The following is a 16,541-nucleotide window of genomic DNA, read 5'->3' on the forward strand; positions in this document are numbered from 1 at the left end:
ACTGTGCTGAAGACTGCCAGTGCAGGCGGTTTTCCGCACTGCGTATTATGACTGCTGGCAGCCCTCCGTCCTTTTTCAGACAGAGAGCCGCCAACAGCAATACTGGCAGTCGGCAGGGAAGTGGAGGCTGCTCCACCTCCACCGCCCCTTCGTCAGAACACCACCCACCGAATCACGTTCCATGATTCGGTGTGGCGGTGTTCAGGTGACAGGGTGCTGGCGGCGGTACAGCCCCCATGGCTCCCGTCTCCTCCAGGAGGATCAACGGACAAGGTGTGTTGTGTGTATAGGAAATGTGTGCGGGTCGGTCTGTGTGCATGTCTGTATGTGTGCAGGTATGTGTTGTTGCAGTGTATGTGTGCGTGTAGGGGTGTGTGTCTGTGCATGTAAGGGTGAGGGTGGGGAGTGGGTGTGTGTCTGTGAATGTTGGGGGTGGGGAGGGGGTGCTGCCACCTTTGGGGGCTGGCAGGGGGTAGGGGGTGTGTGGGGAGGACTCGGGGTGGGGGAGGGGTTTGAGGGAGACCCCTATTAGTGCCAGGGATTTCGTGGCAGTTCCAAACCACCCGAAATCCATGGCGGTATGCAGTCCAGCGGTCGTCACCACCCTGGCGGTCGGAGTGGAGAAGTGGCAGATGGCCATGGCGGTAACCGCTGGTTTTCTGCCGCCCTGTTGGCGGTATTACCGCCACTTCTCCATCATCCGCCAGGGTTGTAATGAGGGCCAATGTCTTCGGGGTTGGGTGAGGAGAGGGCAGGTAGTTTGCCACAAGGAGGGTCCAAAGGAAGAGAAATGTAGCATGGGAGCCTCTTGGGAGAGAGAGGCCCCCCGTCAGGCAAAGTTGATCAGAGTCGCACCCAGGCAATCTGGGCACAACGCTTGGTGCACGTTGATCCAGGTCGCACCAGCAGTTCTGGACACACACAACTAAGAGTTATAAAGTCCGTGCCTCCCTGGAAATGAGGCACAATGCCTGGTGTGTGTTGATACAGGTCGCACCAGACAGTCCCGTCACACACAACAAAGAGTTAACAATTCCGTGCCTCCCTGAAAATAAGGCACAACGCCTGGTGTGCGTTGTAACCGGTCACACCAAACAGTTCCGTTATACACAAAGAGATTCAAATTCTGTCCATCCTTGGAAATGAGGCACAACTCCCCATTGAGGTTGATCCGGATCGGACCAGACAAGTCCGGTCACACACACAGGCGCAAGATCAGCAGTGCCACACGAGGTAGAATGAGGCACTCCTACAGGTGCGCCCTCACCTTAGAGGGCCGTCCTCTATGAATCAGACACTGCACACACTGAGCATGCCGTTGGCATGTCACTTGAGAGAGATGCAGCACGTTCGACATAGCGAGTCCCGCAACCGATCAATCCGCTCACCAACAAGACGCTTATGCATGTTAAGGCCCCACAATGTGGGGTCCACGTTCATTAGATGCAAGCAATGCTCTTGGGGCTCTGCACCAGGCAATCTGGTCTTCAGGCACAGTTCTTACTTACACGCTCCCGCCGCGCTACCAGTTCGGATTCAAGAGGCGATGTGGGCACTTATGAGGGCACTGCTCTAAATGTCACAAGTAGTCAGTGTGGGTCCCTCGCTGCAGGTCTTTGATGTCTCTGAGACCGCCACAAGCCAACAAGCCCTTGAAGAGCAAACTTCAGGGTGCCACACAGCAACAGGTAGTGCGCCCAGGCCACCCACTGTTCAGGAAGAGTGTGGGATCCCTTCCAAAGGTAGTAATACCCCTTGTGCAAAACAGATTCCTCTGGCAGTGTGCACCATGTGGACCAGGTTCTGTGCTCCCACATCCCCACAAGTGTATCTCTTGCCTGCTGAAGTATGGGACCAGTACTTATACTGTAGTGTGCCTTTGAAGTTGGGGGTGGATCAGAGGTTCTCCCTTTAAACCACAAATGCCCCAACTAAATTTCACTCCTGTCTGCCATGGGGCCGTGGATTGCAAATCTGTATCTTTAGTGGGGCCGTGATCTGGCCCCCAGAGGCCAAGTGTGAAAACCTCTCCCTCCAATTTATCCAGCCAGACACACAAATGGCAGAGGTCTGTCATTCCAGCTGCGTGCCCAATGATTACAGCTGTCACTGGGGAATGCACAGAAGTGCTCCCCCAGCCTCCAGTTTGACGTGGTTTGTCATTATTAATCCAATGACAGGAAACATTATAAGGCTGCTGCACTGCAATCAGTTTTTGCAGTTTGACTTTAATCTGTCCCCCATGTTAGCCTTATGGGAAGAAATACATTCAGAGATAGGGAAAAACACATGGGTACTCTACACTACCTGTGCAGAGAACACCTCTATGTACCTGGCCTGCCTTTCCACTATGTAGGAGGCTGGCCTGGCTTATAGAGGGTACGTGATGGTACTTACACCTTGTGCCAGGTCCAGTTATCCCTTATTAGTACATTAGTAGTGTTCTAGCAGCTTAGGCTGATAGAGGTAGCTATAGAAGAGCAGCTTAGGCTGAACTAGGAGACATGCAAAGCTCCTACTATACCACTTATATCATATAGCACTATATCATAAGAACCACAATACTCAGAGTTACTAAAAATAAAGGTAATTTATTTTAGTGACTATGGGGGTCATTACGACCCTGGCGGCCGGCGGTAAGGTGGCGGTAACACCGCCAACAGGCTGGCGGTGTTCTGCCAGCAATTATGACCGTGGTGCAATTGCCACGGCCATACCGCCGGCCCCTCCAATATACCGCCACCGCTGCCCTGGGGATTATGAGTCCCCGACCGCCAGCCTGTCCGTGGCGGTAAACACCGCCATTGAAAGGCTGGCGGTAAGGGGACTTGGGGTGCCCCTGGGGGCCCATGCACTTGGCATGGGCAGTGCAGGGGCCCCCAGGCATAGCCCCGTCGCGCATTTCACTGCCCGAAATAAATGCGCGACGGGTGCTACTGCACCCGCTGCACATCAGCATTGCCGCCGGCTCTATTACGAGCTGGCTGCAATGGTGATGTGACATTTCCGCTGGGCCAGCTGAAATGTCATAATAGGGAGACAGGAATACCGCATGCAATGGCGGTATTCTGTCTCCCGCGGCCAAGACTGCTGAGGTCGTAATGACCCCCAATGTGCCAAAAATATCTCAGAGGATATATAACCCCCTAGGAGGTAAGTAAAATACACAAAATATACACACAAACCAAAATCAGGTAAGTAAACAGTTAGAAAAGTAGTGCAAACACTGTAGATTACACTAGGATGCAATAGGCCTAGGGGCAACACAAACCATATACTAAGAAAGTGGAATGCGAACCACAAATGGACCCCTAGGCTGGTGTAGTGTGTAGAGGGTCGCTGGGAGTGTAAGAAAACACTAAGGGTGTCCAAGATACCCCACCCCAAGACCCTGGAAAGTAGGAGTAAAGTACTACTATTTCCCCAGAAACACACTAAAGTCGTGATAGAGGACAGACTGCAAAGCACTGAAGACGGATTCCTGGGCATGAAGACCTGTAAAGGAAGGGGACTAAGTCCAAGAGTCGTGAAAGTGTCCGGGGGGGGCAGGAGCCCACTAAACCCCGGATGAAGGTGCAAAATGACTGCCTCTGGATGGAAGAAGCTGAAGATTCTGCAACAACAAAAGATGCTAGGAACTTCTCCTTCATGCAGAAGATGTCCCACAGAGTGCTGGAGGGTGCAGAGTTGTTTCCTTGGCAAAATACCGCAAACAGGCCTTGCTAGCTGCAAGATTCATGGTTAAAGAAAAAGGGTGATGCTCGGGCCCAGGAAGGACCAGGATGTTGCCACTTGGGAGAGGAGACAGAGGGGGCCCTCAGCAACGTTGAGAGCCCACGCACAAAAAGGTAGTACCAGCAGAAGAAGTTGAACACGGGTTCAAGAAGTCTAAACATGGCAGTCATCTCAACACTGCAAAAGAGGGTCCCACAAAGCCGGAGGTCAACTCAGGGAGCTGAGCATTGCAGGACAGAGTGCTGGGGACCTGGGCTTGGCTGTGCACAAAGGATTGCTTGGAAATGTGCACAGGAGCCCTAGTAGCTGCAGTTCACGCTGTGCACAGGATTACTGTCTGGAGAGGGGAGGCAAGGACTTACCTCCTCCAAATTTGGACAGTTGGACCACCCAAAGGAAGTCTTGGAAAAGTGCACAGAAGCCCAAGCAGCTGCAGATCACGCAGTACACAGGAATACTGTCTGGCGTGGGGAAGCAAGGACTTACCTCCACCAAATTTGGACAGAAGGGCCACTGTACTGTGGGAGACCCAGCTCCTGTGTTCCAGGGATCACGCTCGTCAGGATAAGAGGGGACCCAGAGGACCGGTGGTGCAGAAGTTTGGTGCCTGCGTTAGCAGGGGGAAGATTCCGTCGACCCACTGGGGATTTCTTCTTGGCTTCCAGTGCAGGATGAAGGCAGACAGCCCTCAGCGCATGCACCACCAGGAAACAGTCGAGAAAGCTGGCAGGATGAGGCGCTACAATGTTGCTGGTAGACGATCCTTGGCAGAAGTCGAAGAGGTAAGTGCAGAGGAACTCTGGTAAGCTCTTGCATTTGTTATCTGAGGAATAGCCCAGAGGAGAGACCCTAAATAGCCCACAGAGGAGGATTGGCTACTGAGAAAGGTAAGCACCTATCAGGAGGGGTCTCTGACGTCACCTTCTGGCACTGGCCACTCAGAGCTGTCCATTGTGCCCCAACACCTCTGCATCCAAGATGGCAGAGGTCTGGGACACACTGGAGGAGCTCTGGGCACCTCCCCTGGGAGGTGCTGGTCAGGGGAGTGGTCACTCCCCTTTCCTTTGTCCAGTTTTGCACCAGAGCAGGGCTGGGGGATCCCTGAACCAGTGTAGACTGGCTTATTCAGAGAGGGCACCATCTGTGCCCATCAAAGCATTTCCAGAGGCTGGTGGAGGCTACTCCTCCCCAGCCCTTCACACCTATTTCCAAAGCGAGAGGGTGTAACACCCTCTCTCAGAGGAAATCTTTTGTTCTGCCTTCCTGGGACCAGGCTGGCCAGGCCCCAGGGGAGCAGAAACCTGTCTGAGGGGTTGGCAGCAGCAGTAGCTGCAGTGGAGACCCCGGAAAGCAAGTTTGGCAGAATCCCGGGTTCTGTGCTAGAGACCCGGGGATGCATGGAATTGTCCCCCCCAATACCAGAATGGTATTGGGGTTACAATTCCATGATCCTAGACATGTTACATTGCCATGTTCGGAGTTACCATTTGTAGGAAAGTACCATCTTGCCTGGCATGTTACCCCCATTTTTCACTGTATATATGTTGTTTTAGTTGTATGTGTCACTGGGACCCTGTTCACCAGGGCCCCAGTGCTCATAAGTGTGCCTGAATGTGTTACCTGTGTAGTGACTAACTGTCTCACTGAGGCTCTGCTAATCAGAACCTCAGTGGTTATGCTCTCTCATTTCTTTCAAATTGTCACTAACAGGCTAGTGACCAATTTTACCAATTTACATTGGCTTACTGGAACACCCTTATAATTCTCTAGTATATGGTACTGAGGTACCCAGGGTATTGGGGTTCCAGGGGATCCCTATGGGCTGCAGCATTTCTTTTGCCACCCATAGGGAGCTCTGACAATTCTTACACAGGCCTGCCACTGCAGCCTGAGTGAAATAACGTCCACGTTATTTCACAGCCATATTTCACTGCACTTAAGTAACTTATAAGTCACCTATATGTCTAACCTTTACCTGGTAAAGGTTAGGTGCAAAGTTACTTAGTGTGAGGGCACCCTGGCACTAGCCAAGGTGCCCCCACATTGTTCAGGGCCAATTCCCTGAACTTTGTGAGTGCGGGGACACCATTACACGCGTGCACTACATATAGGTCAATACCTATATGTAGCTTCACAATGGTAACTCCGAATATGGCCATGTAACATGTCTAAGATCATGGAATTGCCCCCTCTATGCCATCCTGGCATTGTTGGCACAATTCCATGCTCCCAGTGGTCTGTAGCACAGACCCTGGTACTGCCAAACTGCCTTTCCTGGGGTTTCACTGCAGCTGCTGCTGCTGCCAACCCCTCAGACAGGTTTCTGCCCCCCTGGGGTCAAGCCAGGCTTGTCCCAGGATGGCAGAACAAAGGACTTCCTCTGAGAGAGGGTGTTACACCCTCTCCCTTTGGAAAATGGTGTGAAGGCAGGGGAGGAGTAGCCTCCCCCAGCCTCTGGAAATGCTTTCTTGGGCACAGATGTGCCCAATTCTGCATAAGCCAGTCTACACCGGTTCAGGGGACCCCTTAGCCCTGCTCTGGCGCGAAACTGGACAAAGGAAAGGGGAGTGACCACTCCCCTGACCTGCACCTCCCCTGGGAGGTGTCCAGAGCTCCTCCAGTGTGCTCCAGACCTCTGCCATCTTGGAAACAGAGGTGCTGCTGGCACACTGGACTGCTCTGAGTGGCCAGTGCCACCAGGTGACGTCAGAGACTCCTTCTGATAGGCTCCTTCAGGTGTTAGTAGCCTATCCTCTCTCCTAAGTAGCCAAACCCTCTTTTCTGGCTATTTAGGGTCTCTGTCTCTGGGGAAACTTTAGATAACGAATGCAAGAGCTCATCCGAGTTCCTCTGCATCTCTCTCTTCACCTTCTGATAAGGAATCGACTGCTGACCGCGCTGGAAGCCTGCAAAACTGCAACAAAGTAGCTAAGACGACTACTGCAACTCTGTAACGCTGATCCTGCCGCCTTCTCGACTGTTTTCCTGTGTGTGCATGCTGTGGGGGTAGTCTGCCTCCTCTCTGCACCAGAAGCTCCGAAGAAATCTCCCGTGGGTCGACGGAATCTTCCCCCTGCAACCGCAGGCACCAAAAAGCTGCATTACCGGTCCCTTGGGTCTCCTCTCAGCACGACGAGCGAGGTCCCTCGAATCCAGCAACTCTGTCCAAGTGACCCCCACAGTCCAGTGACTCTTCAGTCCAAGTTTGGTGGAGGTAAGTCCTTGCCTCATCTCGCTGGGCTGCATTGCTGGGAACTGCGACTTTTGCAGCTACTCCGGCCTCTGTGCACTTCCGGCGGAAATCCTTTGTGCACAGCCAAGCCTGGGTCCACGGCACTCTAACCTGCATTGCACGACTTTCTAAGTTGGTCTCCGGCGACGTGGGACTCCTTTGTGTAACTTCGGGTGAGCACCGTTTCACGCATCCTCGTAGTGCCTGTTTCTGGCACTTCTCCGGGTGCTACCTGCTCCTGAGAGGGCTCCTTGTCTTGCTCAACGTCCCCTCTCTCTCCTGGTCCAATTTGCGACCTCCTGGTCCCTCCTGGGCCACAGCAGCGTCCAAAAACGCTAACCACACGATTTGCATCTAGCAAGGCTTGTTGGCGTTCTTTCGGCGGGAAAACACTTCTGCACGACTCTCCACGGCGAGAGGGATCCGTCCACCAAAGGGGAAGTCTCTAGCCCTTTTCGTTCCTGCAGAAACCTCAGCTTCTTCTGTCCAGTAGAAGCTTCTTTGCACCCACAGCTGGCATTTCCTGGGCATATGCCCATCTCCGACTTGCTTGTGACTTTTGGACTTGGTCCCCTTGTTCCACAGGTACCCTAGATTGGAAATCCACAGTTGTTGCATTGTTGGTTTGTGTCTTTCCTGCATTATTCCTCTATCACGACTTCTTTGTCTTTGGGGGAACTTTAGTGCACTTTGCACTCACTTTTCAGGGTCTTGGGGAGGGCTAATTTTCTAACTCTCACTATTTTCTAATAGTCCCAGCGACCCTCTACAAGATCACATAGGTTTGGGGTCCATTCGTAGTTCGCATTCCACTTTTGGAGTATATGGTTTGTGTTGCCCCTATCCCTATGTGTCCCCATTGCATCCTATTGTAACTATATATTGTTTGCACTGTTTTCTAAGACTATACTGCATATTTTTGGTATTGTGTACATATATCTTGTGTATATTTCCTATCCTCTCACTGAGGGTACACTCTGAGATACTTTGGCATATTGTCATAAAAATAAAGTACCTTTATTTTTAGTATAACTGTGTATTGTGTTTTCTTATGATACTGTGCAATTGACACTTGTGGTAGTGTAGTAGCTTCACACGTCTCCTAGTTCAGCCTAAGCTGCTCTGCTAAGCTACCATTATCTATCAGCCTAAGCTGCTAGACACCCTATACACTAATAAGGGATAACTGGGCCTGGTGCAAGGTGCAAGTACCCCTTGGTACTCACTACAAGCCAGTCCAGCCTCCTACATTGGTTGTGCAGTGGTGGGATAAGTGCTTTGAGACTACTTACCACTCTTGTCATTGTACTTTTCATAAGAGAAAAATATACAAAACAAGTTCAGTGTGTGTACACATAGCTAAAAAGGTTTGCATTTCCTCTTTTCACTTTTTTCTAAGTGCTGAAAAGTACTTCTAAACTTTCAAAAAGTTCTTCAAAGTTTAAAAAGTTTTTTTTCTGTCTTTCTCAAAAGTTCTGAAAACTTTTTTCTCTTTTTCTATCACTTTAACTCTCTCTAAAAATGTCTGGCACAGGCCAAAATGTTGATCTGTCCAAACTTGCATATGATCACCTTAGCTGGAAAGGAGCAAGGAGTCTCTGCATAGAGAGAGGTTTGAGTGTAGGGAAGAATCCTTCCTTAGAACTGTTAATTAACATGCTTAGAGAACAAGATAAGGTCATAAGTGCCCCATCTGTTGAAAAAGTAGCTAATGGTTCTCAATCTGATCCAGGGACTCCCCCAGGAAAAGGTTCAGGAAAGAAACTTCTTAGCCTTCCCATTACTAGACAGTCTAGCATAGTTGGTACTGAGGTGGAGTCACATCATACAGATGATGTGCTCTCACATTACACTGTCAGCCAAGCTGTTAGGGTGGCCTCTGTAAGGGAAAGGTCTCCTTCTGTTCATTCCCATCATACCTCTGTATCTAGAAATGTCCCTCCCACCAGCCCTGATGACAGATTGTTAGAAAGGGAACTCAATAAGTTAAGGATGGAACAAACCAGACTGAAGCTTAAAAAGCAACAGCTGGATTTGGATAGACAGTCTTTAGAAATAGAGAGGGAAAGACAGAAATTGGGTTTAGAAACCCATGGTGGCAGCAGCAGTATTCCCCATAGTCATCCTGTAAAAGAGCATGATTCCAGGAATCTGCACAAGATAGTTCCCCCTTATAAGGAGGGGGATGACATTAACAAGTTGTTTGCTGCACTTGAGAGGGCCTGTGTTGTACAGGATGTCCCTCAAAGGCAGTGGGCTGCTATCCTATGGCTATCATTTAGTGGAAAAGGTAGGGATAGGTTCCTTACTGTAAAAGAAAGTGATGCCAATAATTTCCAAGTTCTTAAGAATGCACTCCTGGATGGTTATGGCTTAACCACTGAACAATACAGGATAAAGTTCAGAGAAACCAAAAAGGAGTCTTCACAAGACTGGGTTGATTTCATTGACCATTCAGTGAAGGCCTTGGAGGGGTGGTTAAATGGCAGTAAAGTGACTGACTTTGAAAGCCTGTATAACTTGATCCTGAGAGAGCATATTCTTAATAATTGTGTGTCTGATTTGTTGCACCAGTACTTGGTGGACTCTGATCTGACCTCTCCCCAAGAATTGGGAAAGAAGGCAGACAAATGGGTCAGAACAAGAGTGAACAGAAAAGTTCATACAGGGGGTGACAAAGATGGCAACAAAAAGAAGGATGGTAAGTCTTCTGACAAGGGTGGGGACAAATCTAAAAATGAGTCTTCATCAGGCCCACAAAAACACTCTGCTGGGGGTGGTGGGCCCAAATCCTCTTTTAATCAGAACAAGGAAAAGAAACCATGGTGCTATTTTTGTAAAGTAAAAGGCCATTGGGCAACAGATCTCAGTTGCCCAAAGAAAAGCACCAAGCCTCCTACCACTACAACCCCTACTGCTACACCTAGTGCCCCTACTAATAGCAGTGGTGGTGGGAGCAAACCTACTAATAGCCAATCCAAGGGAGTAGCTGGGCTCACTATTGGTAACTTAGTAGGGGTTGGCCTTGTTAGGGAGGCCACAGAGGCTGTGTTAGTCTCTGAGGGGGCTATTGATTTAGCCACCTTAGCTCCTTGTCCCCTTAATATGGATAAGTACAAGCAGCTACCCCTAATAAATGGTGTTGAGGTTCAGGCCTACAGGGACACTGGTGCCAGTGTGACTATGGTCATAGAGAAACTGGTCCACCCTGAACAACACCTACTTGGTCACCAGTACCAAGTAACTGATGCTCACAACAACACACTTAGCCACCCCATGGCTGTTGTTAATCTCAACTGGGGGGAGGGTTACTGGTCCAAAGAAAGTTGTGGTAGCCACAGATTTACCTGTAGACTGTCTACTAGGAAATGATTTGGAGACATCAGCTTGGTCAGATGTGGAGTTGGAGGCCCATGCAGCAATGCTGGGCATCCCAGGGCATATTTTTGCTTTAACCAGGGCTCAGGCCAAAAAGCAAAAAGGACAGGGAAGCTTAGATCCTGGAACAATGGACCAAGTGTTCCCTAAAGCTAGGGCTAGTAGAAGCAAACCACTTCCTACTATCCCTCCCTCTACAGTGGATTCAACTTCAGAGGAAGAAGAATTCCCTCCCTGTGCAGAACCTACACCAGAGGAGCTTGATGCAGATACTGCTGAGCGTTTGGGTGAAGGGGGGCCTGCCAGAGAGGAGCTGAGTGTGGCACAGCAAACCTGTCCCACATTAGAGGGTCTAAGACAGCAAGCTGTCAAACAGGCTAATGGGGATGTCAGTGACTCTCACAGAGTTTACTGGGAGGACAACCTCTTGTACACTGAGCATAGGGATCCTAAACCTGGAGCTGCCAGGAGATTAGTGATTCCTCAGGAGTACAGAAAGTTCCTCCTAACTCTAGCACACGACATTCCCCTAGCTGGACATCTAGGACAAATGAAAACTTGGGACAGGCTTGTTCCCTTGTTTCATTGGCCTAGGATGTCTGAGGACACAAAAGAATTTTGTAAGTCCTGTGAAACCTGTCAAGCCAGTGGCAAGACAGGTGGAACTCCAAAGGCACCCCTTATTCCACTGCCTGGGGTTGGGGTTCCCTTTGAAAGGGTAGGGGTTGACATAGTTGGCCCCCTTGACCCTCCTACTGCTTCAGGCAATAGATTCATCTTGGTGGTAGTGGACTATGCCACAAGATACCCTGAAGCTATTCCTTTAAGGACCACTACAGCTCCTGCAGTGGCTAAGGCCCTCCTGGGAATATTTTCCAGGGTGGGCTTCCCAAAGGAAGTTGTATCAGACAGAGGAAGCAATTTCATGTCTGCATACTTAAAAGCCATGTGGAAGGAGTGTGGTGTAACTTATAAATTCACTACACCCTATCATCCACAAACAAATGGACTGGTGGAGAGATGTAACAAAACTCTCAAAGGCATGATTATGGGTCTCCCTGAAAAACTCTGCAGGAGATGGGATATCCTTCTACCATGCCTCCTTTTTGCCTACAGGGAGGTACCCCAGAAAGGAGTGGGCTTCAGCCCCTTTGAACTTCTTTTTGGACACCCTGTTAGGGGTCCACTCACACTTGTAAAGGAGGGTTGGGAACAACCTTTAAAAGCTCCTAAGCAGGATATTGTGGACTATGTACTTGGCCTCAGATCAAGGATGGCTGAGTACATGAAAAAGGCCAGTAAAAACCTTCAGGCCAGCCACGGGCTCCAGAAGCAATGGCATGACCAGAAGGCTGTTTTGGTTCAGTACAAACCAGGGCAGAAAGTGTGGGTCTTGGAGCCTGTGGCCCCAAGAGCACTCCAAGATAAATGGAGTGGACCCCACACAATTGTTGAGAAAAAGGGAGAAGTCACCTATTTGGTTGACTTAGGCACTGCAAGAAGTCCCCTTAGGGTACTCCATGTAAACCGCCTGAAACCCTACTATGACAGGGCTGATCTCACCCTGCTCATGGCAACTGATGAGGGACAGGAAGAAGACAGTGATCCTCTACCTGATCTCTTCTCCTCCACAGAACAAGATGCTCTTGTGGAAGGTGTAGTTTTGGCTGATTGTCTTACTGCTGAGCAGAAAGACAATTGCATAAATCTCCTAGATCAATTCTCTGAACTCTTCTCTACTGTGCCAGGTACCACTTCTTGGTGTGAGCACACTATAGATACTGGAGACAGCTTGCCTGTCAAAAGTAAGATCTATAGGCAGCCTGACCATGTCAGGGACTGCATAAAGCAAGAGGTCCAGAAAATGTTGGAACTAGGAGTGGTTGAGCACTCTGAAAGTCCATGGGCTTCTCCTGTGGTACTTGTACCAAAACCCCATTCCAAAGATGGAAAGAAGGAAATGCGGTTTTGTGTAGACTATAGAGGTCTCAACTTGGTAACCAAAACTGATGCTCACCCTATACCCAGGGCAGATGAGCTCATAGATACACTGGCATCTGCCAAGTATCTAAGCACTTTTGACTTGACTGCAGGGTATTGGCAGATCAAATTGTCAGAAGATGCTAAACCTAAGACTGCATTTTCAACCATTGGAGGACATTACCAGTTTACTGTAATGCCTTTTGGTTTGAAAAATGCACCTGCCACTTTTCAGAGGTTGGTGAACACAGTCCTGCAAGGGCTGGAGGCTTTCAGTGCAGCATATTTGGACGATATAGCTGTCTTTAGCTCCAGCTGGGATGATCACCTGGTCCACCTATGGAAAGTTTTGGAGGCCCTGCAAAAGGCAGGCCTCACTATCAAGGCTTCAAAGTGCCAGATAGGGCAGGGTAAGGTGGTTTATCTGGGACACCTTGTTGGTGGGGAACAGATTGCACCACTTCAGGGGAAAATCCAGACAATTATTGATTGGGTTCCCCCTACTACACAGACCCAGGTGAGAGCCTTCCTAGGCCTCACTGGGTATTACAGGAGGTTCATTAAGAACTATGGCTCCATTACAGCCCCTCTTAATGCCTCAGTTCCAAGAAGATGCCTAAAAAGGTATTATGGACAGCAAACTGTCAGAAAGCTTTTGAGGAGCTGAAGCAGGCCATGTGCTCTGCACCTGTCCTGAAAAACCCTTGTTACTCTAAAAAATTCTATGTCCAAACTGATGCATCTGAATTAGGAGTAGGGGCAGTCCTATCACAACTTAATTCTGAGGGCCAGGATCAACCTGTTGCTTTTATTAGTAGGAGGTTGACCCCTAGAGAAAAGCGTTGGTCTGCCATAGAGAGGGAGGCCTTTGCTGTGGTCTGGGCTCTGAAGAAGTTGAGGCCATACCTGTTTGGCACTCACTTCATTGTTCAGACAGACCACAAACCTCTACTTTGGCTAAAACAAATGAAAGGTGAAAATCCTAAATTGTTGAGGTGGTCCATATCCCTACAGGGAATGGACTATACAGTGGAACATAGACCTGGGAGTAGCCACTCCAATGCAGATGGACTCTCCAGATATTTCCACTTAGACAATGAAGACTCATCAGGTCATGGCTAGTCTTATTGTCCTTCGTTTGGGGGGGGGTTGTGTAGGAAAGTACCATCTTGCCTGGCATGTTACCCCCATTTTTCACTGTATATATGTTGTTTTAGTTGTATGTGTCACTGGGACCCTGTTCACCAGGGCCCCAGTGCTCATAAGTGTGCCTGAATGTGTTACCTGTGTAGTGACTAACTGTCTCACTGAGGCTCTGCTAATCAGAACCTCAGTGGTTATGCTCTCTCATTTCTTTCAAATTGTCACTAACAGGCTAGTGACCAATTTTACCAATTTACATTGGTTTACTGGAACACCCTTATAATTCCCTAGTATATGGTACTGAGGTACCCAGGGTATTGGGGTTCCAGGGGATCCCTATGGGCTGCAGCATTTCTTTTGCCACCCATAGGGAGCTCTGACAATTCTTACACAGGCCTGCCACTGCAGCCTGAGTGAAATAACGTCCACGTTATTTCACATCCATTTTACACTGCACTTAAGTAACTTATAAGTCACCTATATGTCTAACCTTTACCTGGTAAAGGTTAGGTGCAAAGTTACTTAGTGTGAGGGCACCCTGGCACTAGCCAAGGTGCCCCCACATTGTTCAGGGCCAATTCCCTGAACTTTGTGAGTGCGGGGACACCATTACACGCGTGCACTACATATAGGTCAATACCTATATGTAGCTTCACAATGGTAACTCCGAATATGGCCATGTAACATGTCTAAGATCATGGAATTGCCCCCTCTATGCCATCCTGGCATTGTTGGCACAATTCCATGCTCCCAGTGGTCTGTAGCACAGACCCTGGTACTGCCAAACTGCCTTTCCTGGGGTTTCACTGCAGCTGCTGCTGCTGCCAACCCCTCAGACAGGTTTCTGCCCCCCTGGGGTCAAGCCAGGCTTGTCCCAGGATGGCAGAACAAAGGACTTCCTCTGAGAGAGGGTGTTACACCCTCTCCCTTTGAAAAATGGTGTGAAGGCAGGGGAGGAGTAGCCTCCCCCAGCCTCTGGAAATGCTTTCTTGGGCACAGATGTGCCCAATTCTGCATAAGCCAGTCTACACCGGTTCAGGGGACCCCTTAGCCCTGCTCTGGCGCGAAACTGGACAAAGGAAAGGGGAGTGACCACTCCCCTGACCTGCACCTCCCCTGGGAGGTGTCCAGAGCTCCTCCAGTGTGCTCCAGACCTCTGCCATCTTGGAAACAGAGGTGCTGCTGGCACACTGGACTGCTCTGAGTGGCCAGTGCCACCAGGTGACGTCAGAGACTCCTTCTGATAGGCTCCTTCAGGTGTTAGTAGCCTATCCTCTCTCCTAAGTAGCCAAACCCTCTTTTCTGGCTATTTAGGGTCTCTGTCTCTGGGGAAACTTTAGATAACGAATGCAAGAGCTCATCCGAGTTCCTCTGCATCTCTCTCTTCACCTTCTGATAAGGAATCGACTGCTGACCGCGCTGGAAGCCTGCAAAACTGCAACAAAGTAGCTAAGACGAGGTACTTGCACCAGGCCCAGTTATCCCTTATTAGTGTATAGGGTGTCTAGCAGCTTAGGCTGATAGATAATGGTAGCTTAGCAGAGCAGCTTAGGCTGAACTAGGAGACGTGTGAAGCTACTACAGTACCACAAGTGTCACTTGCACAGTATCATAAGAAAACACAATACACAGTTATACTAAAAATAAAGGTACTTTATTTTTATGACAATATGCCAAAGTATCTCAGAGTGTACCCTCAGTGAGAGTATAGGAAATATACACAAGATATATGTACACAATACCAAAAATATGCAGTATAGTCTTAGAAAACAGTGCAAACAATGTATAGTTACAATAGGATGCAATGGGGACACATAGGGATAGGGGCAACACAAACCATATACTCCAAAAGTGGAATGCGAACCACGAATGGACCCCAAACCTATGTGACCTTGTAGAGGGTCGCTGGGACTATTAGAAAATAGTGAGAGTTAGAAAATTAGCCCTCCCCAAGACCCTGAAAATTGAGTGCAAAGTGCACTAAAGTTCCCCCAAAGACAAAGAAGTCGTGATAGAGGAATAATGCAGGAAAGACACAAACCAACAATGCAACAACTGTGGATTTCCAGTCGAGGGTACCTGTGGAACAAGGGGACCAAGTCCAAAAGTCACAAGCAAGTCGGAGATGGGCATATGCCCAGGAAATGCCAGCTGTGGGTGCAAAGACGCTTCTACTGGACAGAAGAAGCTGAGGTTTCTGCAGGAACGAAAAGGGCTAGAGACTTCCCCTTTGGTGGACGGATCCCTCTCGCCGTGGAGAGTCGTGCAGAAGTGTTTTCCCGCCGAAAGAACGCCAACAAGCCTTGCTAGCTGCTGTAGTGCTTTCCTCTTATTTAGTTTCTAAGCACTAACATAACACAACAGAAATGCACTTCTGAGGTCAAGGAAGACTTTTATTGTTATTTTATTCTTCCCCAACCACAATGTTTATGAATGAATGACGAATTAGTAGCTTTCAAGTCCGCGTTAATCAAACAAAATATATCAGTTTGCAATATACACAGCAGGTTATATTTATAAGATATTGAATGCAAAGCAAAACAAATACTTCACCGTGTAGGAACTATTTACAGCTACATCTTTCTAAGGTCTGCAAGCTGAGACCCCTGTCAGCCGCGAGAAAGAGTGTCATCTACCCACACGGGATGCTGGCAACTGGCGCCAAGCTCCAGCACGAGGTCCGGCAGATTCGAATCTGACTCTCTGCAGCCTGTTACATTCGTTACAAAGGTGTGCCCCCTCCTCTCAGACCTGGGAAACTGAGCAAGCCTTTTGGAGACTGGCCAGGTCTCCAAGACTACTCCTGTTCCCAAGCTCAAGGGAAGAGAAACGACGCCCATGTACTCTCTCTTATCAGGTCTAGTCTACTGTGAGAGCAAAACATCTTGGTTCTCTGGTGCAAAAACACAGCTTGGAAAAATACAGAACTATTCTCAACTGCAATGTCTAACTCCACGTTAAAGGCAATGGGCAGCTAACCTAAATATCAAATGCAATGTCATGTTAAAGGCAATAGGCAGCTAACCTAAATATCAAATGCAATGTCTTATATCATGTCAAAGCCCATAGGCAG

At 49.1% G+C, this 16,541-nt stretch overlaps 1 protein-coding gene across 1 annotated transcript in view; it reads left to right on the forward strand.

The window, feature by feature from the left end:
* The window catches only part of LOC138287337 (zinc finger protein 850-like), an 89,130-nt gene that overhangs the window by 34,623 nt on the left and 37,966 nt on the right, over positions 1-16,541 (forward strand). Inside the window, exon 4 of the mRNA XM_069227694.1 lies at positions 8,764-8,771. Within this exon, the coding sequence (XP_069083795.1) occupies positions 8,764-8,771 (8 nt within the window). The remainder of the gene's footprint in view (positions 1-8,763; positions 8,772-16,541) is intronic.

Source organism: Pleurodeles waltl, chromosome 4_1 (assembly GCF_031143425.1).
Source record: "Pleurodeles waltl isolate 20211129_DDA chromosome 4_1, aPleWal1.hap1.20221129, whole genome shotgun sequence".
Lineage (NCBI taxonomy): Eukaryota > Metazoa > Chordata > Amphibia > Caudata > Salamandridae > Pleurodeles > Pleurodeles waltl.